Source organism: Topomyia yanbarensis, chromosome 3 (assembly GCF_030247195.1).
Source record: "Topomyia yanbarensis strain Yona2022 chromosome 3, ASM3024719v1, whole genome shotgun sequence".
Classification (NCBI taxonomy): Eukaryota; Metazoa; Arthropoda; class Insecta; order Diptera; family Culicidae; genus Topomyia; species Topomyia yanbarensis.
The window spans coordinates 340,210,343-340,225,066 of NC_080672.1; the positions used below are offsets into that span (position 1 = coordinate 340,210,343).

Below are 14,724 nucleotides of genomic sequence, written 5' to 3' on the forward strand. Positions count from 1 at the left end.
ATTTTATCTTATTAGAAACGAACATGAGTGTGTATTGATAGGTAGGTATATTTTTTCTCCTCTGAGGAGAAAATGGTTTAAACCCATCTTTGCGCGCGAAGAGCTTAAAATCTATAACTAAATTAGTTATGGAATATGCGTTTCGAATTCGTCTCATCACTCCGACACTAACTTAGCGACAGTACTAATTTTTTACTAAAATAAACGTACGACTAGAGGTTTGCTCAGAAACACAAAGCAGCGTTCTAGAATGGCGATCAACGAGGAACCAGATGTTTACCCAGCGACAAATTCCGGATAAATGTCGGGAATACAAATTTCCGTCTCTCCATCTGTTTGTTGATTTTAAGGTTGCGTATGATTCAGTGAAATGAAACGAGCTGTGGCAAACAACACTTACATTTGACTTTCTGACGAGATTAATTAAGCTTATTCTCTTGACACTAGATAGGTCAAATTCAAGTGCCAAAATAGCCAGGGAAACATCCGACACGCTTAGAACGATAGATGGATTTAACCATTGCGAACTTTCTAACATGTGCTTCGGCATAGCGCTCGAAGGTACGATACGAATTTGTGTTGGGCGAAGAAACGGAACTATCATCGGAAGATCTCACACGTTCCTTAACATCGACACATTGGAGTCGAACGCAGAACAGTGGAAGAGGCATTTGTATCCGAGAGGTTTGCGCTGACTATAATATAAACACAGACTAGACAAAGTACATGGCAGCTGGTAGAGATCAAGGCCGTTCGAACAGTGTTGGTTCTATGATGAAAAAGGATGGGGTACGGTACAAGGCTTTCGATGAATTCATATATCTTGATACAGGAGTGATTGGTGATAACGATGTAAATCGCAAGGTAAAAAGACGACATGCTGCGGCTTAGAATAGGTTCTATGGTTTGCGTAGTCAGCTAAAGTCCCGTAGCCTACATACGCGCATCATGCTCTATACAAATCGCCGATACTTCCTGTTGCTCTGTACAGCCTTGTGGTATGGGCGGTGAAGGAAGCAGACATTCAAGTTCTACGTGTTGAAGAGAGGAATTTTGTGTTCGAACAGTAGAAATGGAGCGTGGCGCAGATTTAAGGAAAACGAGCTGTTCCAAGAATACTAACATGCTGCCTATAGAAGACGGATAAAACACGGCAGATTACAATGGGCTGGGCATGTAGTGCGAATGCCGGAAAGAAACTAGCTAAAGTTATGCTTATCAAAGAACCTGGAAGAGGTTGTCGACTTCGGCGCAGATCCCGCATTCGCTGGCTGTGTGCAATCGAGGAAGACGAAGGTACTGTGGGTGTTCAAGAGACCAGAGGATGGCGGTCCAAGCTCGAGTAATTTTGAAATCTTAACTAAATTTGGTCATGACTCGGAGCACCAGAATTGTTCGACCACGATGATGATGATTTTTATTGTTTCATTGTACACTTGCAGCCGCTGTTCAAATTTATATTACACTTGCAGTGCATGTTATCAAACTTTGGTAACTGGGCACAACTGTACTAGCTGTACTAATTCTCCCCATTTTCCATTGAGCGGTAGCATACAAAGTTGTGTAAATAGGGACATCTTGCATATACAGTGAATCTGTCTTTTTCTTTTCCATTTTTAATTTCTTTCGAACACGAATAAAACATGTTCATAGCAGTTATGCAGCTCGGGGGTTAAACCCAATAGAACTCCCTAAAGAGAGTAAGCACGTTACTATATTTGCCACAAATGTTTCGATTCACTTTGGTCCTCATTCGTAGAAAATCTAAATTTCTGTCCCACTGAGACGTCAGCCCGTCTAGCTGTTTCAACGTACACGCATACGTAATTTGCGTATCATTTTTGGATTTAGTGTCTACCTAGCGGCTCAATCAGTCAACTGTCAGGTTTTGAAGAAGGGAATCCAAAATACAAAAAAAAACAACTTAACTAGCTTTATTTGTTTTTGTATGCGAATGTTGTTATAACAAATAGTTTTAACTGTATAAAAACGTTGTAGTTTATGTTATTCATAACATGGGCATGAAGGCATTAAAACCTTCCCTAAACCCTCCAAAATAAGAAGTCGTGGTCAGAAACAATCTCGAACTGTCGTAAACGACCAGCTTGCGATGACGTCACCTACTTCAAAAAGCTGTAAATGCGCTTCCTGCGCTTGAATGCTTTTGCGACCACCCCTGGCTGCTACTCCGTTATCGATCTGGAGTAGCTGAAGATTCACAGGCAATTAGTAGATAATTATGCTTGGGAGTAGCGAAACATCTTTCAATGTGAAACTCTTGGTAATCCTAAAGTATTTATTGATCAATACCGGCACCGGCCAGGCCCGAACGTAGATCGCGGAGGGAAATGGAAGGAATGTTAATCCGAGTTGTGCTTTTGCTAGAGACCGTATTATATACAACTACGCACTTAACAAGTATCGCAGGAGCAGGACATTTGTTAGTACGTGTAGGGGTGCGATACTTCGTGTTCTAGTTATTTTCCATCAGCCTATTTCCGCTACGAAGCCAAAGACCGACATCAGAGAAGTGACCCCACTATCTGTCCACTGTCAGAAAAAGCCGAAAATTAATGATTGGAGCCCTCTTGAATCCAACATAACGTCTTCCGGATACTGTAAAGCACTAAAATGTGCATCTATATGGGGCTTAGTTGATAGATAAATAGATGTTTTCGGAATGGGCCTAACTGGTAGATGCCAGAGGTTAAAGTTTGACGTCATCTCAGCATCAAATATGAAAACTTTCAGTTTAGCAAACAACTTTGGTGGCTCGACGACATTTTGAAATCCAAAATGGCAACTACTGGGTTTAGGGAAATTCTCTATAACCTTAACAGTAGTAGTATTTTCGGTGTGGCATTGACCAGTAGACACTGACACCATTTCAAAATCCGAAATGGCGACTTCCGGATCAATAAATTACTGGAAATTTTCGGAGTGGGATAATGAGCAAATACCTCGGGCTATCAGACATCGACCTTCAATATTTATTAATTAAACCCATTAAAAATACCTATATTCATAGAGGTATACAACGTTTGACTGAACTCGAAATCGCTTTCGTGAATTTTAAATGGTTTCAATTAGAGTTGGGCGAATGAAATACGAATCGATCAAAAGAACCTACTCTTCAAAAAGAATTAATAAACCGCGAATTATTTTTTTAAAGAATTGCGATTCACTGAAAAAGGGACTAATTATTATGAACTCAATGAGAACCAACAAGAACCGAATGAGTCGATTTGACAGTTTGCCATGATTATGAATCTTTAGAGCGAATGAAACAAAATGAATGACAAACATTGAACACTGTCTACACGGAATAAAATATCAACAAAACAGCGGTTATATCCAACATAATGGTAAAATGTGTGCTTGAATCAACCGAAGGTGAAACAAAGTCCTCGCGTGGTTTCCGAATTGACACAGCTGCCGCTAAATGGAGTCAATAATAGCAGCACTCCTTCTCACACTCAAATGTGATCCAACTATTCGACGGAAGGAAAGAAAATTAATTTACTCTATTCTTTTCGAAATTATGCTAAAACGCCTATACGAACCTTCAACGTCAACATTCTCTCTAATAGTATTTCCCGAGGTCCGGACAGTTCGTGTGCTTCGCTGACGACGTGGACATAATCGGTAGAAACAAGGAGACGGTAGCAGATCTGTATACCCGACTGAAGCGCGAAGCAGCACGAGTAGGACTGAAGATAAATGTGTCTAAGACAAAGTACATGCTGGCTGGCGGAACCGATCGCGATAGGGAACGCTTGGGCAGACGTATTATGATCGACGGCGACGAGTTCGAGGTGGTTAACGAGTTCATCTATCTAGGCTCATTGCTGACTGCGGGCAATAACACCAGCCGGGAGATCAGAAGGCGTATTATCTCTGGAAGTCGTGCTTACTATGGGCTCCACAAAACTTTGAGATCCAGGAATCTTCATTACCGCACGAAATGCGCCATGTAGAACACACTGGTAAGACCGGTGGTTCTCTACGGGCACGAAACGTGGACAATGCTCGAGGAGGATCTGTAAGCACTCGAAGTCTTCGCAAGAAGGCTGCTGAGAACGATCTTCGGTCGTGTGCAGGAGGATGGCGTGTAGAGGAGAAGGATGAACCACGAAATTGCGCGACTCAATGGTGAGCCAAGTATCCGGAAAGTAGCTCAAGCTGGAAGGGTACGGTGGGCGGGGCATGTTGTGAGGATGCCGGACAACAACCCCACCAAGTTGGTTTTCACCTCCAACCCGGCAGGTACAAGACGGAGAGGAGCGCAGCGTTCCCGGTGGCTGGACCAAGTGGAGCAGAACCTGGCGAGTATCGGGCACCTGAGAGGTTGTAGACATGATAATATGATGTATAATCAGAAAATAATAATAATATAAATGTGTAACACGACAGCGTTTTTTAAAGCCCTGGATTTTTTCTCGTTTTATCTCAAACAATCATTTTTCAAAGCACGAGCCACAGAATCGATCAAAAGAGTCGATTCATTTTGTTGAGTCAATCGGATACGGCTCACTCTCCAAACTGAATCGATTTGCCCATCGCTAGATTCAAGCATGAATCAATAGCATCTACTCGTCAAAGCCATCCCGTTGTTTACGTTTTAGAGAATTTCGCCTACAGAGATTTCAAAGTGTTGTCAAACTTCGACCTCTGATATTTACTCTTCAAAACCGTTCAGAAAAAAACCCATATTGATTGTGTTATGGAAAATTTTGTTAAACCGGAAGACACTATCATGGATTTCAAAATGGCGTCCATGGATTATAATTATAGACAATGCAATATAGACCTGCTCGTCAATCCTATTCAGAAAATCTTCATGCCATGTTGAGATGCGGACCATAAGGAGGAGTATTCAAGATCCGTGTTTTCCATTTTTTTCAAAATATTTCACATTCCTTAGAATATTTTTGCAGAATGTGCGTTGTGTTTGTGAAATCCGCAACTCCACAACGTCTAGATCAGCATAACATAACATAATAACAACTCATGCTGATACTTTGTTTTGAAAAATAACCTATCATGTATTGATATAAAGTTGGAACAAATAAGTTCTTAAATAACAAATTATAACAAAACCGATTTTTTCTGTTGATACCAAATCAAACTGACTTTTTTATGTGTATTTCGATTGTTTGTTTATTTAAACGTTTTGCGCTGAGTAGGTGTAATCTGGCAATGTTCTTGATAAAACGATAGTAATGGGCCAGGAGCCGAAACTAGCAAGATAAAACCTTATGTGATTTGGGGAGGCTATCTTTTGAAATTCTGTCTTTCTCAAAATATCTTGGTTTACCTGTGCCTTCTTTTAACACATAAACGCTTGGATTGGGATTTCTGCAGCTTTTTTCATTGGATAATGTGTTTCACGTGACTTGAGCTACACAACAACATGCTATATGTCTAACGGCAACGGAGAAAAGGGGATTCCTCCAACTTACCCCAACCGCCAACTAGCCCCGGGCTCTCCTACTTTTTTCAAATTTTTTTATATACTTCTTTCGATCCCTTAAAATACTTTTGAAAGTTTGGAATAAAAAATCCATTCCTTATAGAAAATATACCATAAATTATAAATTTGCGTTAAATTATGTAATTTTTTATCAAACTTTGTATGGAATATCTTAATTACTTTTAAAGTACTCATATACCATATCATTCCTTATGAAGTAGTGAAACGATTTTATATAAATCTGAACATTGGAATAGCTATTACTAAAATTTGCACGACATCCCTAGTAACAATTTAGGTTTTGTCGTAGTTTTATAGTCACTCATAAAACTTAGATTGCACTTGTAGCGTGCTATAAAACTTCAATTGTTACTTGGGATTGAACGCAATAACTAATGTTGGGGAGACAATAAGTTGAAGAAATATGCCAAATTTCTTATATTTACTATATTTCATATATTTACTATAGGTACATTGTTAATGTTAAGCACATCACAAAAAACCCCACCCCAAACATTTGTCTATATCATTTAGTACTAGTAAACAAAGTTCGCAATAATATGGCTGATTTCGTAACATACATATGAACAAGCAATGTAAGCAGTACATTTAATCCGTTAAAGGAAATGCATAAAAAAATCGAAATTTTTGAAATGCAACCCTTTTATTTTAATGCTACCTAAGGATCTCAATAATATGCAAAAAATGATTAGGGGGAAATGGGCCAATTCGGACCTAGTAAGGGTTTATGAGCTATAAAATTGGAACGTGTCAACCGATTCACAAATAATTTTTTTTTCTGAAAGCCTGATAAATTGCGCACGTTTTTTTTTTCTAAGGCGATTTTTCCGATTTTTTTCCGTATTATGTATAAATGGTTCTTCGCACAAGTACATAAAAGGTCCGAATTACCACAACCCTGTTCCAATTTGGACCACCCAATTTTTATCGTTTTTTTTTCAATAGATTTTTCTATTTTGGCCTAAGTTATTTCACTTTGATTTTCACAAAATTTCGAAACGTGATATGAAAAATTCTCTTTGATACATAAAACTTTGCATCAGATATACAATAAAAAGTAAGAGCTGGGCCAAATTACCTAAAAATAGGTTATGAGCTATAACTTCGAAATCTGTCGACCGATTTGCGAAAACTTATGTTTTCCTGAAAGCTCGACCGGCTGCGCACGGTTTTTCGCGATCGCATATCAGATCGTATATACGGCAAAAGGTCAGTATTGGACCAGCCCATATTCTATTATTCACACACCGATTAAACGAAAACAGTTGATAGTCTCGCCCAAAACAATATATTAAATAAAAGATATTATCCGGCAGATCCAAAATCACGATAAGGCACTTGATTTAATTAATTGTTGTTGTTAACAAAAATCTTGTTTTTCGGCTTTATTAAAAAGCGCTCCGAAACAACATTCGCGCCTAGCACACACACGAAAAATGAGAACCGCAAAATTTTGTGAGATAGAACAGAGCTACATGATAGCCATAAAAATGATATGTAAACTTTTCATAATATTACCACAGCTGAGAAACAGCTACGGGTCCGAATCGACCAGCGGTCCGAATTGGCCCACTTTCCCCTACTGTTTGCTTTGTCACTATTTCTTGTTCTGATTTTTCAAAATTCTCTTGGTCAAGTCTCCCCGTTTACAGGAAAACTTTTATAACTTTTGAAAAGGTAAATTAAAAATTCTGCGAAAAATCATGAACACACACAATACCTTTGCACATTATATTGCATTGTTTATTAAAGGATTGAAAACTTTTTTTAGAGATTTACGCAGGTTTTGCTGATGATCTGGTCAAGTCTTCCCATGTTCCACTGTTTTATTTAACCTCGAATATTGTACTCCCAGATTTTAAACACATCGAAAGAAAAATTCCTTCGCCTTGATGGATTTTGCTTGAAAAATATTTAGCCCGGCATAAAATCATTACAGTGAAGACCCGTTTTAGACTGATAAAACGAAGACATTGACAAAATCAGGACACATATTTTTTCTTTCTTTTTGAGAAACAGAAGTCACTAAACATAGCCTCATAACCCTTTCTGATTATTCAGTTTCAATTTTCCTTACCAGAGCAAAATTTAAAAAAAATGAAATTTTTGTTTTGCGTATTGCGTATCTCTTAGATAAGATAAATATGCTGACGAAAGGATTTACTCGAATTCAGGTTGGTTCGTTTGCAAGAGCCCATCAAACTTCCAATTATCAATTTTCATAGTCTGACAAAATTGGGTCAAAAAGCTGATAAAATCGGGGATAGACACTTATAAAATCGGGTCTTTACCGTATTGTCAAAACGTTGCCAGATGTATAACCTTTCCAACGAGTGCTTGTTAATCAAAATCAGTGCAAAAATACTATCGTACGAGCTCGCCAAAAAACATGAGCCCACTCTACTCTACTGATGACGACATGGGCGTGATTGACAACGCGAGAGAAGGCAGACGGACTGAGCCCCAACTTGCAGAGGATAACGTAGCTAATGCATAACCGCCAAGAAACAGGATCTCAACACGCAGCAGCAAGCTGTGTCAATAAGATATATAACACAGCTTAGTACGAAAATTGCATTCTGTTATAATTATGTTATTGAATTCTGATTATGATATTATAACCTTTAGGACCCTCAGAAACATTACTTAGAATAGCAGTCTCTAAAACTTCTCCGAAGACACCATCCTTCTATTATGATTCGTTAAACAGTTAGGTGTAGCGCAACCCTAGCTATCGAGTTCCGAATCAATCCCATACATCCATATGAAGGCCTAAATACTAAGCATCAACTTTGATGAAAATACTACCCTTCTATAACGTAACCACGACGAGTTATTAATTTATTCCACGTTCCATTTCCGACCACTACGCCCCAGAATGCCAACCAATGTAACAAAAATATAAGAGAAAGTACAGTTTGAAATCATATAGTTTTACCTACTTTGCTAAGCGGTGGTTTTGGGTATGCGTTTTGTTTAATATTTTTTCATTGCGCGATGCCAGTCAACCTTGACACTGTGTATAACATTCGAATAGTTTAAATAGAAGTACGAAATAACACATAACATTGTGATATTCACAAGTTTCCCCCTAATTAGGCGCTGCACGGAATTAGATCAGGACACAGCACATTATTCGATAGGAAACATAGGTTCGTTGTACACATAACAAAGTCAGTCCCTTTTCCAATCAACCATAACGCCACAAAACGATTCCATTACCAACTGAGCACAAAACACGATTACCTCTGATTTTATTTAAAATATTCGAAGAAATTCCGCTTCGCACATCCGTTTGGGGTTCAGCTGTTAATTTGACTCTCTAAATACATGGGCAAGCCTGTTTGAGAAGCTCCCCACTAGAGAATGAAACATCAATTGGGCTGCGGTCGTTTCTTGGCGATCGATTGTCGTGTAAAGCTGCAATAACATTATTCGATTAATATCTCTTGACAGTCGATCCAACACTTATCCCAAATGAACAGCACGTTGCAGTGTTTCAATTTTTTTCCTGTTTGTTTAATCTAATGCTTCGCGTGTCTATTTATGAACATCAATTAGAGCTAGGGGGAAAGCAACATTTTAGCGCATTTGTAAGTAATTAGAAAAGCTTCCGGAAAGGGGCAGGGTACAGATTAATTATAAAAAATGCTATATGTATATGTAAGAGTATGCAAATGCAACATCATATATGGTGCTTTAGGAAGGTTAAAAACGATGATTTATATTTAGAAGGTATATATGAAATAGGAAAACCAGAATTATGTGATAAAAACGAAGTAATTTACAAATTAAACACTAATATACACATGAGGCGTGGTAAGTTTTAAGGGTGGGCTGGGTAAAGTGTGTGAGGCTAGAGAAGGAATAACAAAAATCGGACACACCTAGGGCAACCGGTCCGCAGCGCGTTCAAAGTCTCTCGAGCGAATGGATCTTAGTGCTTTAGCTAGTGGTAGTAGTCGTAGTAGGTGGATAGACCGAGAAGAGCCTAGCGGAAGTGTTTTATCTGTTCTTTCTGGTCTGTTTTGCAGCTGGCAGTTTTGCGCTATCTCACTTTCTTCTAGTGACATTCTGAATGTCTTTTCGTTTACACGCTACTGTTGATGATAATTTGATGATGGTGATGGCTGATGATTGTTATTGCTGTTGTTGACGATACTAATATTTTGAAACATTTCAGTGTCTTATAGTGGTAATGTATACAGTAATATAATTTTAATTCGAACTAACACAAACTAGGTGTTAAGAGATTGCAACAAAATTACTAGAAATGTTCAGATTCTGTGTAGACTGGAAATTAATCTATAAAACTTAAGACTTTTTCTCTAAAAATAGTTCCTAGAAAAACAATGAAACTTCCGTCCGAACAACGGAAATTTTAGATGTTCGTATGGAACAACTGATTCGAATTTCACAAATAGTATAATTTCCTCGTATTCTACTTATACTCTATTGCATTGCTGTTCTTATAGCTATCTGAGAGACAACGCGACCAAAAAACAGTGCTTCAAAAAGAGAAACACTTATCCGCACACACAAACGGCTTATAGGTTCTTACCTGGCGAAACTTTTAAATGCGGCACTCTGAGGATTTATACATAGTGGCACACGACCAGTTTGCAGCTGTTCGGCTATAAATTTGTGCATTTCCTCTGTGGGGACGAGAAAGGATGTCAGATTTAATATTAACATGTGTGGATTAACTGGATAAATTCTATTCCACTGTTCCTTACCCTTCACTTGTTGTACGGAGGTTAGTTTTCGTTCCCAGAGATCATCGAAAGGTTGCGCGGCCGACGGTTCGAACTCGGCTGCATACTGACGCATGCCAGCCGACGGAGTGTAGCAGCATTTGCACATGCAGGAATGGTAACGGAGCCGACCTTCGTCGACGTACGGGTGCGCCAGGGCATCGATCACCGATATTCTCTTGTCCTACGATTAAACAAAAAAAAACAGTGCAAATAAGGAATGCCGGACGGTTTCAATTTGGACTGGACAAGTTCAGAGAATACTTACCGGGTCAAAAACCAACATTTGGCAGAGTAGATGCACTGCTTCGTGGGTGGCATGCGTACTGAGGGTGTACAGTGCTGAGTGTGATGGCGGTTTCGGGACCCGCCGGAGCATGTGATTTCTTGCTCCGTCGCAGGCGTGTCGCATGTCGTCTAAAGATGGTGTGCCAAGCAGTTCTGTGATGAGTTCCAACTGTACGGGTGGAATTTTCGAATGAAGTTAAAATCGTACGCTAATTGTTAACATTTTAAAAGTCCTGATTTCGACTTTCCGACAGTGAAGGCATTTAGAACCCGCACTTTAAAATTGCAAAGGATTGGGGATTTCGCAGGAATGACGCGATATTATATTTATATTTTGAAAATATTAAACTGATTAAACTGACTTTACACAAGGTTTTCTGATTTCGCCTCAAGCCACGTACAACGTGTGTGACATTTCGAAGCCGTAGTGCTTACAATATCAAAATTTAGGCGACTGATACGAAACTGACCTGCTGCACCGGACTTTGTGCCTGAAAGAGAATCCTCCTGCCTAACAGTTCGCCGAATATGCATCCGACTGACCAGACATCGACGGCAGCTGAATAATGCCGTGCACCCATCAGAATCTCTGGGGCGCGGTAATACTGAGTAACTACTTCCTGTGTCATGTGCTTCGATTGGTCCGGTTCCTCGACGCGGGCTAGCCCAAAGTCACAAATCTAGAAAGAGATAAGTTGCTAGTTGGCATACGTACATCTATTCATAATTGTGTGCGGTTTACCTTGAGTACGCAATTGCTATTCACCAGTAAATTTCCTGGTTTGATGTCCCGATGGAGGATACGTGCCGAGTGGAGATACTTAAGACCGCGCAGGATCTGATACAGGAACACTTTAATATGATCCGCTGAGAGGTGCTGAGGTGAGACGATGATTTTGTGCAGATCAGACTGAAGTAGTTCGGTGATGACGTAACTGTTTGATTTGAACCGGTTCGAGTTAAGGAAAATCATTTGATTTATGGCAGGTATTGAATGACATGTATAATAACACAAACTGAAGCTCAGACTAATTTATTAAAAGAGATAACCCATCCCGAAATGTCTGTAAACTTTATAACCCTTTTTATTTGAAATTGCTATCCCGGCTGACTTTCCTGGGGTAGATAGCAATTAAACTAATAGCAAAGGGCTTAATAGTTTACCACATACCACCGATAGAATATAAAATAAGATGTATAGTAATCACGATGGCCTTTGTCTGCTGTTTGTGTAACATGATACATGTGTGACCTAGCTAAGCACTAAGCAAACAACGTCGCCTTCCCTTTGTCTGGTCACTGTCTACGGTCGGCGGACGAGCATAAATCGCTCATTTATCCTCATTCGCTAACTATATCATTGTCTAGCACAACACAGCCAAGGTTGTCTCTGCTAGCACGCTACCGACCACCGACCGTGTCTCTACTGTAGAGTCCTTGGTCGTGATGGAACGTGGTAGAAAAATCAAACATAATTAACGATTACTTCTTTCTCTTCTTGCATCTGCTTCCAGGAGAGTTGTATCACAGAAAGCACTTTGCTGCTCCCCATTTCCGGTTGCTGCGGTAGACTTAATGTGTGTGTGCCTTTTTAACCGATAATACGTCAGCGGGGAGAGCACTTTCTTTGTTCAGTTTACACGAAAACCGAGCATACGTTGGGAAATGATGTAGCGTTTTACGGGTATCATTACAAATCATATTATCGACAGCCAGGATTTGGCGGGTTCACTAGGAAGTCATATCATTAAATGTGTTCGTGTGTGTGTGTACGGGGATTGGGGCATACGAACTTTTCGTCAGCTTCAACACCGTCTACGTGATTGCTGTGTTAGTAAGGAAAAGAGAGAATGATTGTGAGGAAAACTGTTCGAAAGCATTCCAGTCCAGCCGTGAAAAGAGCGTGTAAAATATGTGCTTTTTCTGTAAAGAGCAGTCAACGGGATATTGGGTTGGGGGTTTCCGCGTGGAAGGCACGTTTGTCAGCAGCAGTTATGAATAAATGGAAAACTCTGGATCGTATGTGTGTGTATTGGTTCTGGTTTGCTGCAGCCTTTGTCAGCCAGCAGCGCACGTGTTTCGCCCGCGGTTCTTTGTGTTTAATTTATATTAAGACACTGTTACTGGATTCCGTCGCGCGTGGGTATAAAATGTCTCTATTGGAAATTGTTGTCGTTTTATGTTAGAGGTTCAATTCTGCAAATGATCAAAAAGCGCTGGTAAAAATTGAAAGATATTAACATAGCATTTAGATATTATAGAGCAAAGCAATATCGCTACCAAATGACTAGACATCATGGATATGATGACCACTGCCTAGGTGTCTTACGAAACAAGACACTAAATACTTGAAAAGGTAAGCTGCCAAAAATATTAACGAAAACTTGGATTGCAGATAAAAGCATACAAAGCAAATAAAGCCGTGGTACGGAAATTATGGTTAAAACCGACATCTTAAGTTTAACCGTTTTCTGAGTTACCACAAAAAACCAATAAAATTATATTTTCTGTGCGAAATTCTTATTTTGTAGGTTCTTAATAAGGCCTCATTTTGTCAGCGCAAATATTGTACAATCTGTGTTATTAGGATTCATTCACTTTTAACGGAAATACAGTTCGCAGTAAAGATATCTGTTTCAGATATTGATTTTTCAGGACTTTGATCAGCAACGATCCAACGGGATATACAAAAGATCATTGTACCACTGTGATAAAGTTTATCTAGGAAAAACCAAAAAAAAAACACTAGAAATTCGGTTTGAAGAGCAAATTTTTTCGAAAGTTTTCCTACTGGAGCTGTAGAAGTGGGTTCTCGGAACGGCTCCCCGTCAGAATCACTCACTACAATTGCAGGCGAGACGGGGAATGTCACTAAAACACTTCTTAAGACCAATTGCAGCGGACCGTAATTTTGTTTATGATATTGAGTGTATGGTTCAGATGTGCGGGCATAGGGACTTGACGATCGCGTGGGAATGAGCATTTATTTGTTGGCACTTGAGACCGAGTTGATCCGGCTATTAATGCCACAGCTTTTACTAAATCAGCGCAGCGTTCTTCTGTTTGCGAGATCTTGGGCGTAGTTGTACGTGGATGATCGCAATCGCACATTTGTCGTTGTGTACCATCGAGAAGGGCTCGAATGTTTACATTTTACCGTGTTCGATTGCGTAAGCGTTTGTATGTCGCGTGTGTTAGCGTGTATGTAATTTTACGTGCATAAATTCAATTTAATAACTGTGTGTCCATTCCCATATTCGCGTGAAAACCGTGAATCTGATACTTAATTTTCAGTGTACGATACAGATGCTAGAAGGAGGGAGGGAGCTCACTCTCCATACCACTAAAATTCCCAGACATGTCACCATGGAACATGTTGTCTGGTGGATACGACCGTCATTTTTTGATTGGTCCAGCTGAAGGCATGCTCCTAGGCTGCTGGGACCGAAGGTAGAGATTTCCGGACGTGACCGATTTATTATGGCGTGAAGTGGGTGTTTGTATGTTCCAGCTTGAGACAACGGTTATAAGTTTGTTAGTGCTAAAACATTCACTTAATCACTGGGCTGTTTTAAATTTATGTGGCTGTTTATGTGTCTTCAGCGTTTGTAGGATAACGTGCTGAATGCTAGAACATAGTAAGATTCCCCATATCACTAGAGTTCTCGGTCATGTCGCCATGGAATATGTTGTTGTCATTTTTTTATTGTTCCAACTGACGGTATGGACCTATGCTACAAGGATCGAAGGCAGAGGCTTTCGGATGTGACCGATTCGGGATCGCGTAAACAAACACATGAGTTTGCAGGTCCGCGGTCACATCGCTTGTTAGCACTTCCTAATCCTAGGTACTTACGAGAGTGTCACTGAGTCGGGGTGTTCCGTTAAGTAAGTACCATCAACACTTCCTTCATAATCTCCCAAGTTACGATAAAGATGATCCCCCGCAATGCTAGCTATCAGAACAAGTCATCGCATATTATTCCCATACATTGGTCCTCAAGTAATCTGTGTGACAATTAGAGTCATCACCCGAATAGAATTTTACAATAGCATTTACCCTACAAACAATCATAAAACAATATCCGCGAGGTCCGAAGGATTCCCTTTGAAGGATTCCCCGCGGGTCCGAAGAATACCATCCGCCAATCCGACCTACTAGACTGAGACGCAAATTTGTTTCGTTGA

General features: G+C 39.8%; 1 protein-coding gene across 3 annotated transcripts in view; it reads right to left on the reverse strand.

The window, feature by feature from the left end:
• Window positions 1-14,724, reverse strand: part of LOC131692042 (serine/threonine-protein kinase NLK) — a 307,702-nt gene that overhangs the window by 23,643 nt on the left and 269,335 nt on the right. Inside the window, exons 6-11 of one of the 3 annotated variants that reach the window (XR_009305902.1) lie at window positions 11,279-11,471; window positions 11,007-11,216; window positions 10,517-10,705; window positions 10,231-10,432; window positions 10,056-10,149; window positions 9,382-9,655 (exon numbers count right to left, since the gene is read on the reverse strand). Coding sequence is in view for 1 of the 3 variants with exons in the window: in XM_058978878.1 (XP_058834861.1) it covers window positions 10,056-10,149; window positions 10,231-10,432; window positions 10,517-10,705; window positions 11,007-11,216; window positions 11,279-11,471 (888 nt within the window). In the remaining 2 variants the exon portion in view is untranslated. Of the gene's footprint in view, window positions 1-8,740; window positions 8,915-9,381; window positions 9,656-10,055; window positions 10,150-10,230; window positions 10,433-10,516; window positions 10,706-11,006; window positions 11,217-11,278; window positions 11,472-14,724 lie in introns of all 3 variants that reach the window. The other 2 variants (XR_009305903.1, XM_058978878.1) reach the window with 2 other exon arrangements.